Source organism: Terrapene carolina, unplaced genomic scaffold, assembly GCF_002925995.2.
Source record: "Terrapene carolina triunguis isolate 2854851 unplaced genomic scaffold, T_m_triunguis-2.0 Scaffold211, whole genome shotgun sequence".
Classification (NCBI taxonomy): domain Eukaryota; kingdom Metazoa; phylum Chordata; order Testudines; family Emydidae; genus Terrapene; species Terrapene triunguis.
The window spans coordinates 31,359,644-31,385,435 of NW_020664562.1; the positions used below are offsets into that span (position 1 = coordinate 31,359,644).

At 42.4% G+C, this 25,792-nt stretch overlaps 1 protein-coding gene across 1 annotated transcript in view; it reads right to left on the reverse strand.

Annotated features, from left to right (window-relative positions):
• Positions 1 to 13,281: 13,281 nt before the first annotated feature.
• LOC113407364 (PDZ domain-containing protein GIPC2-like) overlaps positions 13,282 to 25,792 on the reverse strand; it is a 61,566-nt gene continuing 49,055 nt past the window's right edge. The window contains exons 3-5 of the mRNA XM_026655780.1: positions 24,069 to 24,178; positions 22,182 to 22,263; positions 13,282 to 14,192 (exon numbers count right to left, since the gene is read on the reverse strand). Coding sequence (XP_026511565.1) covers positions 14,041 to 14,192; positions 22,182 to 22,263; positions 24,069 to 24,178 — 344 coding nt within the window. The 3' untranslated portion in view covers positions 13,282 to 14,040. The remainder of the gene's footprint in view (positions 14,193 to 22,181; positions 22,264 to 24,068; positions 24,179 to 25,792) is intronic.

Genomic DNA, 25,792 nt, shown 5'->3' on the forward strand with positions numbered 1-25,792 from the left:
AGGCACAACTGGAATTTTTCACCCTCATGACAATTTGGGTCTCCAGAAGCAGTGAAGTATCCTGGTGAATAGCAGGGCTGTGGACTACCTTGCCCACCTTAAAGCAGGCACCATCAATTGACTACAGAAATGGTGAGTTCTGCTCCCTCTCTCCTCTCAGTGCACTGCTGGACGGGCCAGCGGGGTGTGTGGGGCAGGGGAACTATCTGGTGTGTCCCTCATGCACACCTAAAGGACGGGTAGGGAGATGGAGGAGGATGCAAGTTCACCTTTGCACCAGCTGCACAGCAATGGTGAGGGGTTGCTCTGTGTTCTTCAGCGGCTGCCACAGTGAGCACCTGCCAGCTCAGTCCCAAGCCTCAGAAAGAGCTAAACACTTTACCTAGCAGGGCCAGTGAAAATGTTCACAAAGGAGCACGAAGCAATATTTGCTGCCCTGTGTCCCCAAGCATAACTGAAAGCCATCACCTCATCACTATAGGCAAGGCCAGCCAGAGGATTTGGGGGAGGGGTTAGCAAGATAATTCTTTGGGATACACCCTGAACTTTAACTCCTGTCTCATGCAAAACATGTGTGGGGAGAAGAGGGATCATGTTAGCTGAAAAACGAATACCGCGGTTCCAAAATGTATTCCCTCTCCTGTGTACCCTTGTAGGGTCCCTGGGCACTGCTGCAGTTAGGGGAGTCCTCCCAACCACGGCCGGCTCCAACTTTTTTGCCGCCCCAAGCAGCAAAAAAAAGAAAAAGAAAGAAAAACCCGATTAAGCTGCCGCCGAAGTGCTGCCGAAGAGGAAGACAGGGAGTGAAGGACCCGCCACCAAATTGCCGCCGAAGACTGAAACGGACCGATTGAGCTGCCGCCGAAGTGCCAACAACGACGACCTGGACGTGCTGCCCCAGCAACAGACGAACTGCTGCCCCTTTCTATTGGCCGCCTCAGGCACTTGCTTCCTTCGCTGGTGCCTGGAGCTGGCCCTGCTCCCAACATGGCTGTACAGAGCTAAAGTAGGAAGGAGCTGGGACCTCTGGTGGCAGCCGCTTTGGCATGCTAAAACATCCACATGAATAGGCCTGGCCTCACAGGCGGATCTGCTAAGTTTACTTTTCCATAGCGGAAAGTCACTCCTGACAGAATGACTAAGGTGAATCTCCACAAAGAAATCCTTGTGAAGATCCTCACACAATGTCCCCTCCCATGATTTATCACAGGAGAGAACAATATGGCCCCTTATCTGTTCTGTAATGGAGTACGTACCGTATTTCATCACCAAGGAGAGGCCCTCAAGGCCTGATAGTTCATCTTTAGAGGCAGTGCTTAATTTGTGCCACGGCTTGCCAGGGCTTAGCCCCATAATCCCTACACTTGGCAGTTCATAGCCCCGGCACCTCTGGGCTTGCCGCATCAGTTATGAAAATAAATTGCTTGAGCCTTGGCATCTAATTGCTTGAGCCCCTGAATCTCTTTCATTACAAATTAAGCACTGTTTAGAAGGATAGAAATGGGCACGTGATCTGAGACCAATATATCTCCAACCAGTCTATCAAATAGGGTAGGGACTATAGAAAAGGCTAAGTCACAGCAGCTAGTACAAAAAGATGAGTGAATGTCGCCCCTTAGCATGCGCCGCCCCAGGCACATGCTTCCGCCGCTGGTACCTGGAGCCGGCCCTGATTCCTGCCCAGCTCCTCCCGCCCAGCGCCTCCTGCCTGCTGCTGAACAGTTGATCACCGGCGGGCGGGAGGCACTGGGTGGGAGGGGAAGGAGCTGATTGGCAGGACCCGCGGGTGGAAGGCGCTGGGGAGGAGGGGGAGGAGCTGATTGGCGGGGATGCCGGTGGGTGCTGAGCACCCTTTTTTTTCCCATGGTTGCTCCAGCCCCAGAGCACCCACGGAGTCGGCACCTACAGTTGGAAGTTAGGCATAATTGGTGGACAAAATAATGAAGGGATTCTGCCCATCACTCCCTTTTGGGGCTCTTAAAAAATAGACTTTGGGCAGGAAATATGGACAAACAGACGGAGGCTACCAGTGACGCCGGCTGACTGAAAGAAGGGGAAGGAGTGAGCTTCACCATCGTATCAGCCACCCCCACAATCTCCTGCAACCCTGGGCCTTTTTTATCCTGATCCTGAGAGATGTTGTGGCCAGACTGGGCCAGAGAGAGGGACCCACATGACATCACCACCTCTACTAGTCCCAGGCTCCAGCTGAATACCAACCACCCTCTTGTCTAAGAGTCTGGCTTAACTGGCCAAGACTATATATTTTGCAACATTTCTGTAAGCCTATGACCAGAAGGAAGCAGCTAAAAGCAATGCCCTAAAAAGCCTGATGCTTGCACAAGATTTCCAGGTCTCAGAGTGGCTGATAAGACCACATGCTGTGCCTGTGTTTCTCCAGCAGTGAGGTGGCAAGTGAGAGTCAACATCAGAGAAAGAAACTGCATTTTCTATCTTTGCTGTTCTTTTCTCTTGCCCTTTTGTGTGTGTTTTTCTTGCTTTGCGTTAAAGGAAGGAGGGTCAGATTTTAACGACAGCAGCTTCAGCCTATCTCAATTAACTTCTCTTTTCTCCAAACAGGACAGTTATTACCATCTTTAATACTATCTAGCTGCCAAACTAGGATTGCCAACTTTCTAATCACAGAAAACTAAGCACCCTTGCCCACCCCCTGCACCATCCCTTCCTCGAGGCCCCGCCCCTTCCCTGAGGCCCTTCCCCTGCTCACTCCATCCCTCCTCCCCCTGTTGCTCACTCTACCCCACCCTCGCTCACTTGCTCATTTTCACCAGGCTGGAGCACGGGGTTGGGGTGCAGGAGGGGGTGAGGGCTCTGGCTGGGGGGTGAAGGTTCTGGAATGGGGCCAGAAATGAGGGGTTCAGGGTGTGGGAGGGGGCCCTGGGCTGGGGCTGAGGGGTTGTAGTGAAGGAGGGGGCTCTGTGCTGGGGCAGGGGGTTGGGGTGGGGGGTTGAGGACTTCAGCTGGGGGTGCAGGCTCCGGGGTAGGGCCAGGAATGAGGGATTTAGGATGCAGGAGGGGATTCCGGGCTGGGGCCGAGGGGTTCAGAGTGCAGAAGGGGGCTCAGGACTGGGGCAGGGGGTTGGAGTGCAGGAGGGGGTGGGTGGTGCGGGTGGCACTTAACTCAGGCGGCTCCCAGGAAGGCCAGCATATCCCTCTGGCCCCGCGTGCTGCCCCTGCCCGCAGGAATCACCCCTGCAATTCAATTTTTGTGTATTCCTCTTTCAAATAAGAACACAGATGCGGGGAGCTGCAGAGTCAGTGCTTAGGGCGGGGGCAGCGTGCAAAGCCCCCATGTGCCTAGGAGCTGGAGGGACATGTCACCACTTCTGGGAGCCACACAGAGCCAGGTAGGGAACCTGCCTGCACTGCCAACTGGACTTTTAACGGCCCGGTCACTGGTGCTGACTGGAGCTGCCAGGGTCCCTTTTCGAGCCGGTGTTCCAGTCAAAAACCAGACACCTGGCAACCCTATATTAAGCAAGGTTTTTTTTCCCCCTTCTAGAGGCTCTCTTCCTGCTAAAGGGAAAGGGAACAAGAGAGGTTGTTCAAATGAAAGCCTTATTTAATACTTTACATTTCACATGCTTTAATTGTTTTTTCTTCTTTTCTGTATCTTTAATATATATTACCATCCCAAACCTAGTTTAAAACTGTATAACATTGAACAGAGACTGGGTTATGTCAACACCGTTGACTCTTTGGGCCCATATATTCCATCTAAAGTGATACAAGACACCCTTATTTAACCTGTTTAAAGCTTCATCAAGATACTATTCCAACCACTCTCTTCTACAACTGGATAATCATCTGTTTAACGGCATTTAACAAATCATTGCTAGATCTGTTAGGGTGTAAACACTATCCGTAATCATCTGTTTAGCATTAAAGGTACATTCCATCAAAACAAACATTCTCTCCCTGACCAGTCACAATTTCACTTCTTTATTTAAAAAATAATGGAACTTAATAAGGAATAATTAACCTAATCAGCCACCCTCTTGGCAGGCAGGTGAAATTCTTAGCCTCTGCATAAACCTTCTGCAGCAATATATTTCTGCAATTAAAGTTTCTCTGAAATTAAAGTATCAGGGGGTAGCCGTGTTAGTCTGTATCTACAAAAACAACAAGGAGTCTGGTGGCACCTTAAAGACTAACAGATTTATTTGGGCATAAGCTTTCGTGAGTAAAAACCTCACTTCTTCAGATGCATAGAGTGAAAGTTACAGATGCAGGCATTATATACTGACACATGGAGAGAAGGGAGTTACTTCGCAAGTGGAGAACCAGTGTTGACAGGACCAATTCAATCAGGGTGGATGTAGTCCACTCCCAATAGATGAGGAGGTGTCAATTCCAGGAGAGGAAAAGCTGCTTCTGTAATGAGCCAGCCACTCCCAGTCCCTATTCAAGCCCAGATTAATGGTGTTAAATTTGCAAATGAATTTTAGTTCTGCTGTTTCTCTTTGAAGTCTGTATCTGAAGTTTTTTTGTTCAATGATAGTGACTTTTAAATCTGTAATAGAATGACCAGGGAGATTGAAGTGTTCACTTACTGGCTTTTGTATGTTACCATTCCTGATGTCCGATTTGTGTCCATTTATTCTTTTGCAGAGGGACTGTTCGGTTTGGCCAATGTATATGGCCGAGGGGCATTGCTGGCACATGATGGCATATATAACATTAGTAGATGTGCAGGTGAATGAGCCCTTGATGGTGTGGCTGATGTGGTTGGGTCCTCTGATGGTGTCGCCAGAGTAGATATGGGGACAGAGTAGGCAACGAGGTTTGCTACAGGGATTGGTTCCTGGGTTGGTGTTTATATATGCCATCATGTGCCAGCAATGCCCCTCTGCCATGTACATTGGCCAAGCCGGACAGTCCCTCCGCAAAAGAATAAATGGACACAAATCGGACATCAGGAATGGTAACATACAAAAGCCAGTAAGTGAACACTTCAATCTCACATTCAACAAAGAAATATTTAGAATAAGTCATTTAACAACCCATTCCTATTGGTAAGGAAGAAGAAAAAAGATCAATATAAAGCATAATTAATAATCAAGAGCAAAAACTATTTATTTCAGACACAAATGTCATAATGAGCCAAAATACAGTAACTCCCCACTTAACGTCCTCTCACTTAACGTTGTTTCGCTCTTACATTCCTGCTCAATTACAGAACATGCTCCATTTAAAGTTGTGCAATGCTTCGCTATAATGTCATTTGGTTGCCTGCTTTGTCCACAGCTGGCAGCCCCCCTATAGTTCCCCTATGCCCCCCCCCATAGCACCTTCCGCCCACCGGCAGACCCCACGGATCAGCACCTTCCTCCTCCTCCCCCTGCCTTCTGCCCGCGGCAATCAGCTGGCTTGTGGCATTCAGGTGGGAGGAGGGAGGAGCGAGGACTTGGTGCGCAGGCTCCCCCTCCCTCTCCTGCCTCCTGAATGCCGCAAGCCAGCTGATTGCCGTGGGCAGGAGGCAGGGGAGGGATGGGGGAGCCTGCACGCTGAGTCCTCGCTCCTCCCCGCTCCCTCCTGCCCCCTGAACATCACAAGCCAGCTGATTGCCACGGGCAGGAGGCAGGGGAGGGAGGGGGGAGGAACGAGGACGCGGTGTGTGGAGTAAAGGGGGGGGGGAGAAGAAGCGGATTAAGGATGGGGGCTTGGGGGAAGGGGGGGCGTGGGTGGGCCGAGGGTTGAGCCTCCTGCCCCCGGTGCTTGCAGAGTAGGGGAAGCTGCCGCTGCTGCTGTGCAACATGCTTCTCCTAGCCTTCAGCACCTTCAGCCTCCTTGCCTGCCTCATTGTCTCCAGTGCCAGTGTGGGGTAAGGCGGGGGCACCTCCCAACTATAGTACTGTACTGTACTATAGGGCAAAAAAAAATTTCCCTGGAACCTAACCCCCCTCCCCCCCATTTACATTCATTCTTATGGGGAAATTGGATTCGCTTAACATAGTTTCACTTAAAGTCACATTTTTCAGGAACATAACTACAACGTTAAGTGAGGAGTTACTGTACATAAAACTCTCCTGTTCACTCCCTCTCTGACGCCATGAAAATTTCACCCTGATATACAAATGGGTAGTAGTGACTAACGAGTAGGAAACACTAGATAAATTGAAGAGGTTGTAGTTTGCTTAATGTTAAAGTTTAAAAAAAACCCTGCCTCTCTCAACCCATGGAGCCAAAAAAAAATTGCAAATAAAGAAGCACCTTTTAAAAAAGAAAAGTCAGACTTTCAAAAAACCTAAATTACTGAAAGTTTAGAGATTAGCAGTGAAGGCATCAGCCAATCTCACACTTCCTGCCATTTCTAGTCATTCACTTATACCCCAGCCAATCTATATGGTCATGGGGTGTTGGAACAATTTGTATAGTGGCAATGCTGTATATGGAAATCACTTCAAGCAGGAGGTGCGGCAGCACCCATGTATAATATGGTAGGTGTGTTCACAGTAGAGAAGGTGAGGGGAGAGGAAAGAAGGCATGTCAGGTGGACCAGTAGCAGTTGTTTCTCTCTTATTAGTGCAGTGATACAGGAACAAATCTCCAGAAGAAGCTGACTTTGCTCATTTGATCTACTCTGGTTCCCCCTGCTGTCAGCTCCTGCATTCTGCATGCTGCGTGACAAACTCAGGCCTCGATCAGGAAAACTGTTAAGCATGTGCATAAGTCCAGTCTTGCTCAGGACAACACTTAAGTAATGTTTTTTACTTTAAGCACATGCCTAAGTCCAGTTGAGTTCAATGGAATCTCTCCACAACCCTTGTGCTCCTTCCTCTTCTCTCTCCCTTCTCCCCCCCACACCTCTCCCACATGTGCACTCTCCCACCCACCCCCCATATGCTCAGTGCTCTTCCACTCCCAGACTCCTCCGAACCACACATTTCTTCTCTCTGGGGTTTCTGGCAGATAACTCACCTAGGGTTCCTATACCTGCTTCTCCCCATCCCCAGGCTCTCTTCTGTCTTCCAGCCCTATTTCTTGTATCCCCTTGCAATCATCACCAAAGTATCTCCTTGGTCTGGGAAAAGTCCTGAATGTGGTGAAACATTTTGGTTTTGTTGAAACAAAACATTCTGATTGATCCAAAATGCTTTTTTTTTTTTTTTTCATTTTTAGAGAATATTGAAAATTTTAGGGTTTGTTCTGACTTGGAATTAAGCCAGATTTCAAAATCCTTCGTGAAACAGAATTTCTGTCCTCCACCAGCCGTACTATTTAATTACATTGTTGACATAAAGTTCTGAAATCTTAAGACAAATTTTTTCAAAACTGTATCTGTAAAGTCAGACATCATTGGTAGTTTCTAGGGTCAGCACTGACTGCAAATTAGACCATTTTATTTTTACGCACCTAAATATGACTTTAGCTGCCTAACTTTAGGTATTCAGTTTTTAAAATCTTAGCCATATTGTTTTAACTGGCAAATTAGATGTGCTGCCTTAAAACAAACGGGAAAGATTTCCCTTGGTTGGCTTACTGATTACAGTTTTAATGCACAGATTTGTGCAGTAAAAATCTTTATTCCCATATTTATTGCAGTCCCTCAAATTCAATATTAATTAGCCATAATGCATCTGTGTGAGCTGGAAAAACATTTGTAGTATTGGTATGCAAATGTGTATACCAAAGCATAGCTAGCATCAATCCAAAATATTGTGCAAATCCATGGCTATAGCAGATGGCAATCTCTCTCAGAGCACAATTTACAAAATTAAATCTATGCACTTGATGAGGGTCTGCATTCTGCCTACAAGCCTGACATGTCTAGATTTTATACTGCTATTGTATGTCAACTAATGCTGAATTAATTAATACAGTGTGCCAGAAACAGCACATACAGCATAGCTGTAGTTTTCTTTCAGTGAACAAAGATACGCCAAATAGAAAAACTTAGAAGCTATTTTATCCTCTTCTTTCTGCTTTTCTTCCTCCTAATAATAATAGGCAGTAACATTAAGTTTACAATGACTCCAAATCTGAATTAGTTCTTGGAAAAAATCATTTGAAAAGCCAAATTTATGCAGCAGCTACAAAAATTGCTGGTGGATTATTCTTGGAAAAATACTAGCCCAGTATTACTAGCATAGTTAAGGATTCAAGTTAAGCAGGTAAATCTAACCTTACGGCAATGTTTCAAAACCCACTTCTGAGCATGCACAACAGAAGTAGGACAGAAAGCAGCTTAAAAGCACTTGAGGAGGTTTCTCCAGTTCATAACATGGGTCCATTTCTGGGTTGTTTAGTTTAAACCCAGGTTGAGAGTGCATCTGTTAAATTGAGCTACCTTTTCTACAGTTGTGTTGTCTTAATCTATTCTTCCCTTTAACTGAGTTTACTGCACATTGGACAAGCAGTGGAATCCAGCTGTTCACCATCCCACTCCAGCTTGTTTGTGATGGTGGTGTAGCCATGTTGTATCTCTCATATCTTAGTTCCAAAATGGGTGAGGAAATATTGTTTACTAGACAAACTTCTGTTGGACAAGAGACAAGCTTTCAAGTTCCACAGAGCTTTTCTCCGTGGAGCTTGAAAGCTTGTCTCTTTCATCAACTGCCTTTGGTCCAATAAAAGATATTATCTCACCCACCCAGAGGCGTAGCGAGCGCCCTCCGTACCCTCCGACCGGAGGGGGCCCCGCAAGGAAGGGGGCCCCTAAAAGTGGCAAAATAAATACCGCATTCCAGTTTCTGCATTGTAAGGGGCCCCACCCGGACATATGTTCGGAGGGAGCCACCATTCGGAGGGGGCCACGTTCTTTGTTGCTACGGCCCTGCACCCACCTTGTCTCTCTCATTCTACTCCAAGGACAGTTTAGTATTGCAGGATGAATGCTAACTGATCGAAGATTTAGGACAAAAATATTTATCATTATTGCTGATATCTGGGGTGACATTCTGGTGCCATTGGCATCAAAGGCCAAACTCTTTGCTACATTATTCAGAGCTTCTTGGAATAAAAATTCAAATTTAGAGCTGTTACCATTTAAAATTGCATGTAATTTGAAATCAAGCAAAAGCCTAAAATAATTAGAGCAAGCATTTTACAATGAAAAAAATTATATTTATCATAGGCATATTTGAAATAATTAAATGTTCTAGGATTTTAATTTGTTTACAATGTTTACTTTCACTGCTGTTATTTTTCCCCTTTGTTTTAGAGTCTTGTCTATCAGCTTCACCTTTATGAAATTACTCTCATGAGTTGGCTTTAAGATCAATATTTCAATTTAAGGCAAGAGGGACTAGTTTTTGAAAGCCTTTGTGATATATGCATATCTAAAACAAGTGAGCATGCAATATGATGTAGAAGGTGATGCATAGAATTAGATGTGTATGCAATATTCAGACCAGGAAGCAAATCTAGGTGCAACTTTCGGATTTTATTTGTTCATGTTACATCTGCCCTTAGAAGTACTGACTATACAGATAGCTACTTTAGCACCACCTGATAACGATTTTTTTTTTTTTTTGCGCTATAGTATAAAGGACACATCAGTCCACCAACTTGCCGGTGCTATGTGATGCTGAATGTGGGATCATTGATGTAACCAAATTCCTAGTTTTCTGTCCCAATTCATTCATCCTTGATGGTTTGATTCAGGGAGGATGGCTCTTACGTGTGTAGATTTTAAGTAGTGGTGGGTGGGATTATTCATTATTCTTTTTATTTACTTTCAGTTCCTAAGACAGCTGTGTATCTTATTTCATATTTTTCAGAAGGCATAGCCTACTCTCTCAAGATTTTGTCCACGACTCTAATTATAAATCCTTCAACTCCTGCATAATTACACTATAATGAATCCTATAAAATCACCAGCTCTGTCTTTGAAATGACATCTGGAGTACTAAAGGTACCTCAGTAAGTCCAGCTGTAAATCACAATAGTCAGTCCCTTAAAAGTGTAAGATATTCCTTGTCTGCTGTGTTTTGCACACTGTAAGCTCAGTCCATCAACTTCAGTGGGAGCAGGTTGGAACCCCATAGCAGTTAATGAGTTGTTTCGGAATTCTTCTATTAGAATTACACCTGTAAGAGAACAAAAGTCTTCTTCCTTGGAGGCTTTTAAGGCCCGGCTTGACAAAGCCCTGGCTGGGATGATTTAGTTGGGAATTGGTCCTGCTTTGAGCAGGGGGTTGGACTAGATGACCTCCTGAGGTCCCTTCCAACCCTGATATTCTATGATTCTATGATAAGAACAGGCATACTGGGTCAGACCAAAGGTCCATCTAGCCCAGTATCCTGTCTTCCAACAATGCCCAATGCCAGGTTCCCCAGAGAGAATGAACAGAACAGGTAATCATCAAGTGATCCACCCCCTGTCATCCATTCCCAGCTTCTGGCAAACACAGGTTAGGGACATGATCCCTGCCAATCCTGGCTAATATCCATTGATGGACCTATCTTCCAGGAACTTTAGTTCTTTTTTGAACGCTGTTATAGATTTGGCCTTCACAACATCCTTTGGCAAGGAGTTCCACAGATTGACTATGCATTGTGTGAAAAAATACTTCCTTATATTTGTTTTAAACCTGCTGCCTATTAATTTCATTTGGTGACCCCCAATTCTTGTGTTATGGGAAGGAGTAAATAACACTTCCTTATTTACTTTCTCGACACCAGTCATGATTTTATAGACCTCTATCACATCCTGCCTTAGTCGTCTCTTTTCTAAACTGAAAAGTCCCAGTCTTATTAATCTCTTCTCATATGGCAGCCATTCCATATCCCTAATCATTTTTGTTGCCCTTTTCTGAACCTTTTCCAATTCCAATATATCTTTTTCTAGATGGAGCGACTACATCTGCATGCAGTATTCAAGATGTGGGCTTGCCATGGATTTATATAGAGGCAACATGATATTTTCAGTCTTATCTATCCCTTTCTTAATGATCCCCAACATTCTGTTCACTTTTTTGACTGCCGCTGCACATTGAGTGGATGTTTTCAGAGAACTATCCACAATGACTCAAAAATCTCTTTCTTGAGAGGTAACAGCCAATTTAGACTCCATCATTTTGTATGTATAGTTTGGATTATGTTTTCCAATGTGTATAACTTTCCATTTATGAACATTGAATTTCATCTGCCATTTTGTTGCCCAGTCACCCAGTTTTGAGGGATCCTTTTGTAGCTCTTCGCAGCCTGCCTGGGACTTAACTATCTTGAGCAATTCTAGCTTTTCATTTTTTGAATTACCCTTTGACTCGCTCAGTTAAATCACGGGTTCTAACTTTGTTTCCATAACGTGAACTACATCTTAAAGGAGAGATATTATGGACAACTCACGTTCCATTTAACGTCCAATCATAGCAACTCAAACAATTGTTTATATGAAGAAGTATGGATTTTACACCATTTTTGATGCAATAAAAAGCTGGAAAGCAAGGAGGAGGAGCCTGCAACATGTGACCTGGCAACTCTCTGCAGATCACCAGCAAGTGCCACCTCAACACATGTGCATGCAAAGACACTTCAGGCCCCTAAGCCCCTGAGTAGATGCCCACAGTTCTGCTCAAGTCAGTATCTGTATTAAACTAAAAGGATATTTATAAATGAACTTTGAAGATTCTTATATTGTCCATCCTCTGAAAAGAACTGAGACTCATTGCTCTCACGCACTTATTCTCAAAGGAAATTAAACAAATCCTCTCATCATTTAGGACAGCACAGCAAGTGTATCTCATTGGTCAGGGCACATTATTTTACTAACTCAATCATTACAGAGTCATGAAAAATAATTACCTATCCCCTTTTTTAGATGTTTTTGCAAGATAATAAGGCATCTCAATTTTCATTTGATGTCACATTGATGTATAGATGAAAAATGGAAACAAACTACTAAGTCAGATATCTATGCTACCTATATCGTATACGTTATTGAGATACTGAACACAAGATACCATTTTTATAAAATGCAGGATGAAAAAGTGTAGCCAATAAGTGTGTCTTCTTAGCTGTCTAAGCAGCTGTGTCCATTTCCGTGGACACCAAGTATACCATTTTCATTACTTCAGCAACCTCTTTAGCAACCAAGAGCTATGAGTCAGTTCCCAAAACGGCACCTTTCAGGTTCTAGTACAGGCTGTGCCATTTTGTAAGTGTCATATTTTTAGAAACATTTAATTAGCATGAAATGTGTGAGCACTTGTTACATCCATTTCAATCAGCCACAGGAAGATCATGAAAAACTTTTTCTGCTGACCGTTCACAGGGGAAAAAACAAGAACTAGACAGAAATTTAGAAAATTTTATTTTTGGAATAGTATTTATTTTATATGCTTGTTCAAATATAAAAGAACAGTGAAAAGCTACAGTATTTGCAGTCTAGATAAGGTCCCACTTTTTTCTTCAGTTTTGTTGTAAAGGGATCTTATCAATTGGCCCATGTTTAAATTATGTAAAACAAGCTTTTATAAATTCCAAGATCAATATACTTCCACAATTTAAAACAAACAGAAAACAAAACAAAACCTAATGAAAAAACAGTTGAAAGTATCCTTCTGCCTTGTTTAAAATCCAAACATTGCAACACTGAAAACCTGAATATGAAACTGATTGTGTTCAATCCATTTCAGTTTTCTTTATAAACAGTAAACAGGAGTAAATATAAATAAATTGGGTTTTTTAAAAAGTTCTTTCCCCTTTAATAATCATAGGTTTTATTACTGATTTAGAAAAGAGATAAAGAAAATGTGTTTATGTACAACATGATTTTCTAAAAGGACACTGACAACTTGAAATCTAATCAATTTCAAAAAATGAGTTAAAAGTAGTTTGAGGTTCTAAGCCTGGCCTTTACGTCCATGCTGCCACTTTTTTGTGGTTTTACAAATCACATTTTCTTGTTTTTAAATTTTTCTCTCTCTCCCATGTTTCATGAGAAAGCCACACAAACAACAGGAGTAACTAAAGATCTTGATTCAGCAAAGCACTCAAGCACATGCTTAACTCTAATAAGCACATGAGTTGTCATATGCCACAGCATTCAATGCCAGATCCCTGCCATTACGTATGTGTGTGAATAAATAGGTGCAGCTGGCTTTTGTGTGTTCTTTTGTTGTCCAGAAGACTTTAATGTAGCAACATGGCAGACAGAGACTGATATATAATCTGTCATATACATTTCTAATAGACTCACCACAGTAGTAGTTAGGCATCTTATATTACAGACGAGGGGAGGAATTGCTCAGTGGTTTGAGCATTGGTCTGCTAAACCTAGGGTTGTGAGTTCAATCCTTGAGGGGCCACTTAGGGATTTGGGACAAAAATCAGTACTTGGTCCTGCTAGTGAAGGCAGGGGGCCTTTCAGGGTCCCTTCCAATTCTATGAGATAATATATGGTGATATACCTATTTTATATAAATCATTTCCATCCAAAGGGTGTCAGGTCTCAAATGAAGCCTTGGGGGTTGTTGAGGGGAAGATTTTTCTGAACCTCACCCCTATACAAAGAGTAGCCTCTTCCCAACTTTCTGTAAGGAAGAGCACTCCTTCATACACAACAGTAAGAAGGAGTTAGATATATAGCAAAGTGTACATGAGGGAACAGAGGATTATTGAGTTATAGCACATCTGAGTACTTTTTCATATTCTCAAGTTTTATAAAGCTTTTCTTTAAAAAAGATAAAATACCCCTAGCTCTTTATTATATATGTCTAATATCTCTTCAGAGAACTGCAAAATACTTTTAATATACTGCACGTGAGAAAAAAAAATACTGGATCAATGGAATACTAAACAGATACCGTGGAACTGTTCCATTTATTTAATTTATAAAAGTAGATTAAATATTTGTTTTTAAAATGTGTAGTTTTCAGCATATCTGGATGCTATACAAGGGTTTTCAAAACACGTACCCAGAAAAGACTACTTTGCAAAAGGTTTTAAAGGGGAATATTTCAAATATATACAGCATCAGCCCATCGTTCATATTAATAAATTGAAATTCTGATCCCATAATTGTTTAAAAGCAATTGTATCTTCAAACAGCGATTAATAAATTGTACATTTCTCATTAAAATCGTCCTTGTTTAGCATCACCTATGGCTCCCCATACATCAAAAACAAACTCATCTGGAAATGCGAAGTCTCCAAGAGCTTCATCAAGTGCAACAGCAAATTCATCTGGATTGTTCTTGTCTCTTCCTGCTTCTACCATTGTTGCAGCTTAAAAACAAAAACAAAAACAAAAATGACCAGCCGACAAACACACATATAGAAAGATTATAAAGAAAATTACAGTTAAATTACATGCTCATTGTAACATTTCAAAATAATATATTTTAAACACTGAGAAAGGTCTGCTTAGCGGAGATTTTAAAATGCATCTAACAAGATTTAGGAGCACAAGTCCCAAAAGAGAGTCAACAGGATTCATGCTCCTAAATCTCCCCCTTAATCACTAGTGCTCTGCTATGTGGAAAAGCATGGTTGGGTTCCTATGGACAAATTCTTCCTGATCTTGTTCTGTTTAGTTCTGGTTCATTTCTCCTTGCTCAGCACAGACTCAGTATCCTTACTACTAACTGTAGTGTCTTGTGAAAGTAAATCCAGGTCTGGAGCTAAAGAACCAGATAAGATGTGGCACAACACTTCATAACACAATGTCTATTCCAGGATGTCAGAATTTTTATGCCAGATTGTGACACCAACTACTTATCATAAATTCAGTTATTTTAATTGTGAGATCAAGATGCAAATGTGCAACATATTTAATCAACAGGGCTTCATAGAACAGCTCTTAGCAAGCCAGAGCTTAAAATGGCCACCCTTTTGGACACTGGACGATCTGTGGAAGTGGAGAATTCACAGGACCCAGGGCCGGCTCCAGCATTTCTGCTGCCCCAAGCAAAAAAAAAAAGCCGCGATCAGCGGCGGCAGTTCAGCGGCAGGTCTTTCGCTCCTAGAGGGAGTGAGGGACCTGCCGCCCCGAATTGCTGCAGGTGCCGCCCCTCTCCCTTGGCGGCCCCAAGCACCTGCTTGTTAAGCTGGTGCCTGGAGCCGGCCCTGACAGGACCTGAGCCTGGAGAGCAGCGTACAACCTGTACACAAAAGGTATGCAACTGAAGACAGACTGGTTTCCAAACACTTGCAGAAGTCAGGGTGAATCAGACTCCAATCAGGAGCATACTCAGCTTGCCCAGCATTTGAAAAGGAACATTGTAAATATGACAAGAAATGAAAAAATTCAAACCCTGGACAGGAAAAAGTAAATCTCTCTGCTATGTAAAAAGCAGAAAACAGAGGGCAGAGCACTCCAGGTTGGCCAAGCAATGGATACAGAAGGAGACAGAGATGTAGGGTGGCCCAGTGGATAGGGTCTTAGACTAGGGCTCAAGAAACCTGAGTTCTTTCCCTATTGGGCCAACAGCCTTCTGGGTGACCTTGGATAAGTCATGTCACCTCTCCGTGCCTCAGTTTCCCCATACATAAAATGGGGATAATGATACTTACCTTGTTTGTAAAGTGCTTTGAGCTCTACAGATGAAAAGAAAGAGCTCTCTACATTATCTGAAATATTCTCATTTGAGAGACAAATACACAAAAATTGATTATAAGAAAATTGCAAGCCAAAGAGAAGATACCAGGGGGCTTCTGCCACACAAAGCAGAATAAAGACTTTCAAAAGTGCTTGGAAAAAAACCCTCAAGAATGTATAGGATAAACTTAATCAATTTACAAAAGGGAATAGTAAAAAGATATTAAACATGGAGAGATTTCAGGTGCAAATGAAGATCCAGTGGGGAAAAAAATATATCTGATTTGTCATTAGAAATTTTGAAAAGCAGGTCTCTAACATCATTTTAGAGTAAAGGAAGACAAACAGCCTTTGGAATTACGCTGTGGCAAGATCAGTTAGGAAGATCTGCTGTACTGAAACAGCTACAGTGCTATTAAGGCAGATATGAGAACAAAACTATAGAAAAATGTGCATTAGGCCCTAGTGTATTTGTAAAGCCTTGGAAGAAGGATAGAATGATGCATCCCTTTAAAGCCACTGTATTGTAATCTAAGACAACTAGCACATCTAGTACACAAGGTTGCTAGGGCACCGAGCAGACTGCTGAAGCTCTGCTAATAGAGCAGCATTAACCCTGTATGTGTATGTGGGCCAGCATTTACTTCCACAAAACAGCAGAGTATGAGAAATTGTGATTGAGTTACAGATTTCAGATTGGAAATGGATACATTTATGGTAATTATTTTGGACCCAATCCTCAGCTTCTGCCAAGGAGTAATCGGTAGAGTTCAGGAGGGAGGGACACCCTCCCAATCCTGGACCATCTGGGCACTGGTCTAAAACCCAGGATCAATTAGAGAAGGCTGCTCTAACTTTATGCCTGCTACCGATATCCTCAGGGACCTGTTACAGCAGTTGGAGATTGGCAAGGCCCAGGGATGCCTTGGCCATGCTGCCTGCACCAGCTGCAAGGATGATGAAGGGGTGTCAGCACAGGAGCCACAAGAGCAGCTCTATGCAGCCAAGGACCCCTTAGTCAGGGAGAATCCCTCAGTGGATGGCTGAGATAATTTTAGGGATGCTGGGTGCTTGCAAAGCTATGCAAAGCAGTCTCAGCACAGCCAAGGACTTGGCCTTTGAATGCAGCTTGCTCACTGAGATATTTGTGTAGATGCCACCGCCTCACGGCATATTCACAACAATGGAGAATATTACAGCCTAGAATCAAATCAATTCAAAAACACTTCTGCTTTTACTGGCTCATGTCTTTTTCTGAAATTGCCAGCTGATATTAACTGAAACTTTGTGATCCATCCAATACTCAAGTCACTGTTTTCCCAAGCACCACAGAGAAAATGCTATTGTCACATTTGGAAGGATTTGAAAACCCCTACAAACTTTCCACTTAGAGGGATGTAAAACAACTTATGCAACAGTGCCTGACCAAGGTAACAGAAGCATAAAACCACTAGCAGAGGATCTCTAACCTTGAATCAGAACTGGAGCCTGTAAATCTGTCTGATCAAAACCATGTGAGCTTCTCCTGGTTTCAAGTTTTCTTAATATAAAACTCCTTCCACGTTCACTGATGTTTATGAACTTTTGGCAAACCAGAGCTGACTTATGTGAAGATGTGACAAGTTATGAGTAAACTTGGGTCACTCTGGGTGAAAATCATTGAATCAGTAGTTTTGACTAAATTTTACTTTGAGTTTGAATGTGCATTCATTCAAACATGAAACTCAAACACAGAATCTGGAAATCAAAGCCAAGGAATCTTGCATAAGTCCTGGCGAACTGAAATTGCTGAGATTTTCACAGCGCTAGTTGAGATTCCCCCCTGACTCCCAGGGGTTATTAACCCTGTTTAAACTGCACGGTTCCATGGGGAGGAGGGAATAAACTAAAACATTGCTGCTAAGTGCAATTAAAACAAATGAGTTATTCAAACACCTGAAATAGCATCTCAAAAATATCTAATTAGAGGTTTAACTAAATTTTTTTTTAAAAATGACCATAGAGCTGAAACACCCATGAGAAATTTCAGCCTAGTCAGTGAGATTTTTCAGAACAGGGGCTTGTAATAAAAGTGCTTCCTTAATGGTAATCATACTTTCAGTGACCCCTGTGGTACATTACATGTACTATTCTCATTAAAGCAACTTCTTCTGCTCAGATACATTTGATATTATGAAATCTGAAATTTCTGAGAGGAATTATCATAACTTTAGTAGTAGGTGTGTTACTTTCACAATAGCTTGGGGCTGACCTCTAGTGTCAGTAGAGCTGAATTACCTTGCTATATTATGTTAAATGGTAGTGCAAGATGTGGGACCAAATCCTTCTTGATTTTCTCAAGTCCCACTAAGGTTCTTGCATGTGTGAGGCTGAGTCCGGCCTCATTCCCTGCACACCTTAGCAGTAAATAAAACAAGGGCTCCTCAAACACTGAGTACTTTCATTACATTTTCACTGTGAGACTAATTTAGCCATGTGTGCACTCACAGTATATAGTTTCCTTTAGATAGGTCCTTTATGGCCTAGTGAGAAAACTCCATGTACTGATGTTTACAGAGTGCAATTTTGCATGGATAATTACAACAGCAAATCAAGCCAGTGTTTGTCAAAACATTAAAAAGGCACTTGTCAGGGAGAGCTATTTCCATGTCAATTATTTAAGTAAATCTTATTGGTTCACAGACAGTGTCAGTTTCCTCTTTTTACCCCAACTGCTTCTTAGAATAGCTGCACAGTACAAGGTTGGAAGGATTTTATTCTAAGGGGGAAAGTGTACTTATTCTCCATTCTCCTCACACTCAAAAGGCTGAGACATTTTTCCTCAAACTTTGCTAAACAATTCACCTTGAGGGAAAAGCCAAGCCTGGGAAATATCAGCCCAAACCATGAGTTTCAATAAGTTATAATAAGTGATTGAAAACGGGCTGTTAGTATGGAAGTCTATTGAAAAGTCAACTATAGTGACCTCTGCTAGAATATATAGACACATAGCTACTCTGATGTTTTACCCACTTTTCCCTATTTTTTTATATAGTCCCATTCACACTTAATATCTGAGGTGAAGTTTCCTTTGAGTTTCACTTTTGACACCATATAATACTTCTGATGCGCTATGAGTCTTCCGATCTGCCTGCCATTCTCATTTAACCTTTTATGTACCTTCACTCCTAGACAGCACCAGGCTAGCACTTACTGCACACTTAACTGTTTGGAGGCTTTATTGCCACCTAAGTCCTACCCTGTAAACCAGCCTAAGTCCAGCTTAATAAAAGCACTTTAAGAGTCTGGACAGAATAAACTAGTTTTATTTAGCAGGGAATAATGCACTGTGATTTGCCCACATCAAAAATATCCAAGCAATATGTGGTTCTGGCCTGTGCCTTTAATTAAAAAAAAAAAAGAGAGAGAGAAATAATTCCCTTTTCTAACACCAATGAGACATTCCAGACAATATATTTCAAGTGCATCCCTGCCTTTTGCAGGTGGTTAGAATCCCTTGGTTTTGGCTACATGTCTAACACCACCATCCAAAATATTTAAAAGAATCCCTAGAAACCCGTTTCTTTATTGTTTCATTTTAATCAGGTGCCAATTTTAACTGGGCCACAACTTACCAAAGAGAGGCACAGAAACCACATAGATTCTGTTTTTAGATACGCTTGCTCTTTTCTTTCCCACAAAATGCCTGTTATTCTCCCTCATAATTAACTAACAGTCATATTGCATCATAAACATACACTGGGTTTGCAGTACTCAGAAAAGACATCCCCTACTCCAAATAAATACAGCATAGAATGTACAAGACAAAAAACACAAGAACACAAGAGGACAACAAAGGTTCCTGGGAAAAGACAGTTTAATGGGGGGAGAAACAGGAAGCAAGCGAAGTCAATAAAGGAGAGTGATGCTACTCAGAGCAGTTGGAAAGGAAAAGGGCTTTCGCAGTCATGTTGGATAGATTGGTGGGAGGGCAGGTGAGAATCAGGGAGGCTACAAAGAAAGATACAAAAGTCAAGGAGAGAGATGACCAGGTACAGAGAAGGGTTTTAGCAGCAGGGATACTGAAGAGGGTAGAGATTTTGCTGATAAGATGTTAATGAGGTACTATTATGTGAGGAGATAGAAGCACAAAGTACTACACTTACGAGGGGAAAAGTCATATGCACAAATAACAAAATGGGGAATAATTGGCAAGGCAATAATACTGCAGAAAAAAAAATCTTGGGTTATAGTGGATCACAAACGAAATGAGTCAACAGCGTGATACCCGTTGTAAAAAAGGCAAATGTCACCCTGCAATGTATTAACAGAAGTAGCATATGTAACACATAGGAGGTAATTGTTACACTCTGCTCGGCACTGCTGAAGCCTCAGCTGGAGTACTGTGTCCAGTTTTGGGCCCCACATATTAAAAAAGATCTGACCAAACTGTAGAGAGTGCAGGGGACAGCAACAAAAATTATATGAGATTTAGAAAACACGTCCTATGAGGACATGTTGAGAGAAATGGGGACGTTCAGTCTAGAGAAGAGAAGGCTGAGGGAGAACATGATAACAGTCTTCAAATACGTAAAAGGTTGTTATAAAGATCAATTGTTCTCCATGTCCACTGAAGGTAGGACAAGAAGTAATCAGTTTAGTTTGCATCAAGGAAGATATAGGTTAGATATAGGAAAAACTTTCTATCAATAAGGATAGTTAAGCACTGATACAGGTTACCTAGGGAAGTTGTGAAATCCCATTGGAGGTTTTTAAGAACAGGTTAGAAAAATACTTATCAGGAACAGCCTAGGTTGTACTTAATTCTGCCTCAGCATGGCTGGGATGGACTAGATGACTTCTTGAGGTTCCTTCCAGCCCAACATTTCTATAATTCTAGGACCACAGGGTTGCAAGCCTCGGAGAAAGTAAGAAGAGTAGAACTGTCAATTGCGATGAAGAAGAGAGGTGGTGGAAGGATAGGAAGAACTGGATGGACGTTTTGGGCAGAGTTGAGATAGTGGTGAGACATCCCAACAGACTTGTCAGAGATGTTTAGAGATATGAGACTGGAGAGGGGGGTGGAGGTAAAGGATTGAAAAGTAGATTTAGGAATAATCTTGAATAGAGGCAGAGAGGACAGATGAGGTTGCCTGAAGTGCTGGAGAGGGTATTAAAGGAGGAGAAGAAGAAGGGACCAAGTACAGCATCCTGAGACATACTAATAGATACGCAACTCTGAAGGACAGGGTGATTTCCCGTAAGCACTGAAGAAAAGATCGAAAGTTGGAAAGGAAGTCATTTTTGTCATGAACTTTCCATCAGTAGCAGAAGAGCTCTTCTGGGATTGGGTTCTATTGACATATGCTTCCCATCCTCTTCTGTCCTCTTTGGTAGCAGGAGCAGTCTTCCATGATCCAACCATCACCAGGATAGAAGAAAGAGTCCCAGGTAGCCCCATGTGTCCCAGACCTCAGCTTTAGAGGAGCGATCCTGTAAGTGGCCTTCATTGTCATTATTCAGGGAGAAGTCTCTCTTGCTCCACCAATCAAAGAGCAGTTTCTGTTCACTTACCAGACACCACACACCAGTGTTAGAATCATTTGTGGAGGCCTTCACTGGCTTATTCGTTTTTAAATAAGAAGCAGAGTCTATTGGCTCAGTTTCCATTGTGCCCTTAAAATTGTTAAGGGCAATGCGTTTCCAAACTCTGGGACACATTCTGCACAGACCCGGGTGGAACTCTAGTAAAATGGTATACGGGACAGATTTTCAAAGGCACAAATGAGCTACATGCATAATTGCCATTGGGAGTCTAATGGCCCTTTGTGTCTTTGAAAATGTTCCCCTAACACCTACCAGCCAAATTGCATTGCCACTGAGTTTAAAGCATTGTACCTATTTAGGTATTTCTGTGCACTTAGTCATTCCTGAAACTTTACGCTGTACAAGATCCTTAACTGGACAAATATTATGGCTTGATCTTATTTTACTCCATTATTTTTTTATAATGGATGCTACTTTATCATTTCTTTTTTAAACCTCTGAATTAAAATTAGGAGCATTGCATTCTAAACACAATCACACTATGGAAGATGTCAGTTTAATGGAGATTGAATAGCAATATTATCTGACATCAAAAGCCCCTGGAGAACAGAACAGAATGCGGGCAGGGGTCAATGATAAAGCTTTTAATCATTTGCCTGTTGAATAACTATCACACTTGTGGTGATTTGTATTTTCGGCTAATCTGGGATAAGTAATGAGTGAAATTCCTAGTTGAACAGTTACTGGCATTCTCTGAATGAATCCTTTTCTCATATTTCATTTCCATGGGCAACTTATCACATTTATAGTCAGTGTATGAAAACGAAATTACATATTGATTGAAGAGATTTGTGGCAGCTGATAATCTTTCCACTGCTAAGGAATCTTAGGTGCTTAGAGCTGTGTAATAGTGTAACAAAGATAAAACTCTGTTTTTGCTGCCTCGTTTTTACCACTGGCCCTTGACACTTATGTTTGACCACTGAAGGATGTAAACCAGAGCAACAATGCACACTATCCAATAATGCACACAACTACATATACATATTGCATAGAAGAGGGAGGATTAGATAAGGATTAATTACAACAACAAAGCAGAGGAATATAATTTAATCGAATAGCAGTGCTAAATACGTTAATTAAATACTCACCTAGTTCAATATCTCTTATTCCCATGTATGTTTCAAGAAGGTCATCTACTTTTTTTATTGCTTTTTCTTCAATTTCAGAGGGCTTTATTGAAACAAAACACTTAAGAGTTTAAATCCTAAACATAAAATGCTACATCTTGGTTACAAATTTCAAAAATTACAAGACACCCAAATTAATCCAGATTTTGCATTTAGGATCTGATTTATTCCCATTTTATTATAAATAAATTGCAAGCAAATCTTCTATCTTAATGTTGTGGGTTTTGGTTAAGATTTATCCTCCACCCCCACCCCACGCCAAAAAAGTCTAGGGTGAAATAGTAGTACAATACAGTTAGTGGGAAACATCTGACTTCCCAATGACACTGCACAAGTAGAACAGAAGATATACATTTTAGTTCCTTCCACCTGACAGGGGGATCCAGCATTTTGGGCATGCACATCAATGAAGTGAGAAGCATGTCATTCACTGTCACAGAGCTGGCCCTTTAAGGGGAGTCAGCTACTTAGGCAGTTAGCTAGCCCCAGGCAAAGCTGGGCTGGCTCCTTCCCTTCAGCAGAGCCTGTTGCAGGTAGGCAGGGCATCTGACTCCTCTTAGGGTACGTCTACACTTACCGGAGGGTCCAGCAGCAGGCAATCGATGTTCTGGGATCGATCCCGGAAGTGCTCGCCGTCGACGCCGGTACTCCAGCTCGCCGAGAGGAGTACGCGGCATCGACGGGGGAGCCTTCCTGCCACGTCTGGACCCGCGGTAAGTTCGGACTAAGGTACTTCGAATTCAGCTACGTTATTAACGTAGCTGAATTTGCGTATCTTAGTCCGAAGTTGGGGGGTAGTGTGGACCAGGCCTTAAAGGGACAGCCCTGTGACACTTACCTAACTTTTTGGCTAAGATGTGCCATTGCTAGCTTATTATATGGCAGGAAAACAGATGCGACACGCCTTTCACTTCCCTGACAAATGCCAAAAGATGCAGCCATCTTTCACGTTTTGAGTTATCAGTAATAAGCTATAATAACTGAAAGCGAAGAAGGTTAATGCAGAAAGATGTTTCCTTGGTCAAAGATAATTTCATATTCCTATAAACTCCAGATAAAGGATGCTGATAAATTTATTACTGAAACTTATTATTATTATTACCACCACCTGTAGCACCGAGGAGTCCTATTCATGGACCTATTCGTTGTGGTAGGTGCTGTACAAACACAGAACAATCTAATCTCTGAATGATTTCAAGTGTATTCAAGTGCACAGTATACATAAGTATCTGTATTGGAGACTCCAAGCATTCTAAAATCATGAGTCAGACTCTTAAAAAAAAAAATCACAATTATCTTAAAAAATAATGTTTATTAAGTAATATATTTTGGAAACTTTTTATTTGCCTTATGGACTTTGAGCTGTTGGGGTTCATATTTTCTAGATTTTCTCCAGAGCCACCAGGTTTAGAAACTGTTTGTTAAAATGCAAGTTGAAATTCTCACATAATCGTATGGCTCCAAGAACTGGGGCTTTAAAAGGGCGGTGGGGGAGAAGGGGAAATAAATATTGTGAGACCTGTAATAAAATCATGAGAGTTCACAGCATTGATATGTATGCCACAAGTAACCTGGCTTTAAATTTATTTCTATAAATATTACACATTTCCTAATGAGCCACCTTGTTCCATTACCCACTATTTTTATTTCTTACATCAATACTGAATGTAGCTTTAAACAAACTTTTAGTGACATTTAACAAACTGAGATTTTGCTGTGCTGGAATTTTTCAAGAAAATCCCATTTTGCCACATAAACTTTGCTGAAGGATAAATCTGATGTTTTGCATAAATTTAACAGATGCTAAAAGTTTCAAATGCTCTAATTATTACCCCAGAATAAACATACCACTTTCTCCACAATGGCAGGACCTTTGGATCTCAGTCGAAGCGTTTCTCTTCCCTTGGAGATTTTAGCTTCTGATAGAGTTCCACTTTTTAACCTTGGTTCAATCATTTCTAAAAACAAAAGTACAACTGTTAAATGTACCCGTCAGAGGGGTGAAATTCTGGAACAGCCTTCCGAGGGAAACGGTGGGGGCGAAAGACCTCTCTGGCTTCAAGATTGGGCTAGATAAGTTTATGGAGGGAATGGTTTGATGGGATAACGTGATTTTAGTCAATTAGGCAATAACGTGCCATCGCTGGTAAAATGTGGGTCCGGCTGGAGAATCTTGCCTGTATGCTCGGGGTTCTACTGATCGCCATATTTGGGGTCGGAAAGGAATTTTCCTCCAGGGTAGATTGGCAGAGGCCCTGGAGGTTTTTTGCCTTCCTCCGCAGCATAGGGCTGGGGTCGCAAGCTGGAGGATTCTCTGCGACTTGAAGTCTTTAAATCACGATCTGGAGACTTCAACAGCTGAGATAAGGGAAATTGGGTGGGTCAGCTTTTGTGGCCTGCATCATGCGGGAGGTCAGACTAGATGACCATAATGGTCCCTTCTGACCTTAAAGTCTATGAGTAATTAGAATTAAATAAATATGCTTTAGCTGACTCAGTAGCTTCAGCTTTTAGGTCTACTTAAAACCTAGAGCAACTTGAATTTATAATTTACAGTATTTTAGATATAACTTGGGCCCCAATTGTGCATTCAGATTCACTACCCTGGACTCCTCACAGCCCTTGTGGAATCCTACTCAGATGCTTTACAAGCACAAAGAAATTACTGTGCAATAAAATTAAGACTCTCCTTTGAAAAATGCATCTATGTAGGCATAGTTCATTCTACTATGTTTGTGCATATTTGCATAAATTTAGTTCTGTATTCTAGAGCAAATCATTATTCATTAAATAGTATTGGGAATTGGTAAAAATCATGCAGTTTTTACTCAGGCAGAATTCTCACTGACTTCAATCCTGCATTGTGGTCCACACTAAGAGGTAGATCCCTGCTCAATAGGTTTAGCTTTCTTCCAGGATTACATTGTTGCCCTTTTTGACCTGAGAAGCTAGTCAAAGTTCAGGGCCTGGGGATGTTCCATTTGGAAGTAGAAATTGATGGAGTCTGGTATTTTCTTTGATGCAATCTTGTTTATTTACAAAGAATGTACAAAGTCCTAATTCTCCAAACTCAGAATCAAGACCAAAAGGAGCAGTTTCTTAGTTTATAGCTCCAAGCCTCTGTAGCCAACAGACCCAAGGGATCTCTAACTAAGTTTTTTCCAGGGCCACCCTGTGGTCAGGGCCGGCTCTGGCTTTTTGGCCGCCCTAAGCAAAAAAAAAAAAAACCAGCAGCGCGGCCGGAGCCAGGGTGCAGGGGGACTCCCTGCGCTGCAGATGTGCCCTGGCTAGCAGGGGGAGGGGGAGGGAGCGGGGGGGAGAGAGAGATAAGGGGGGCGGCCCCGTGGCCCCGCCACCTGCCGGGAGGGCTCTGCGCTGCTCCAGTCGGCTGGGAGGGAAGGACGCGGGCTGCCCTGCCGGGTTTGCTGCAGGGCACTCCCCTCCTCCACGCCACTGCCCCCTATAGGGCGGCCGGAGCGGAACACCACCACCAAAAAAAAAAAAAAAAAAAAAAAAGCGCCCCCCCCCCCCTAGGATTGGGCGGAATGCCGCCTCCTACAAGCTGCCGCCCC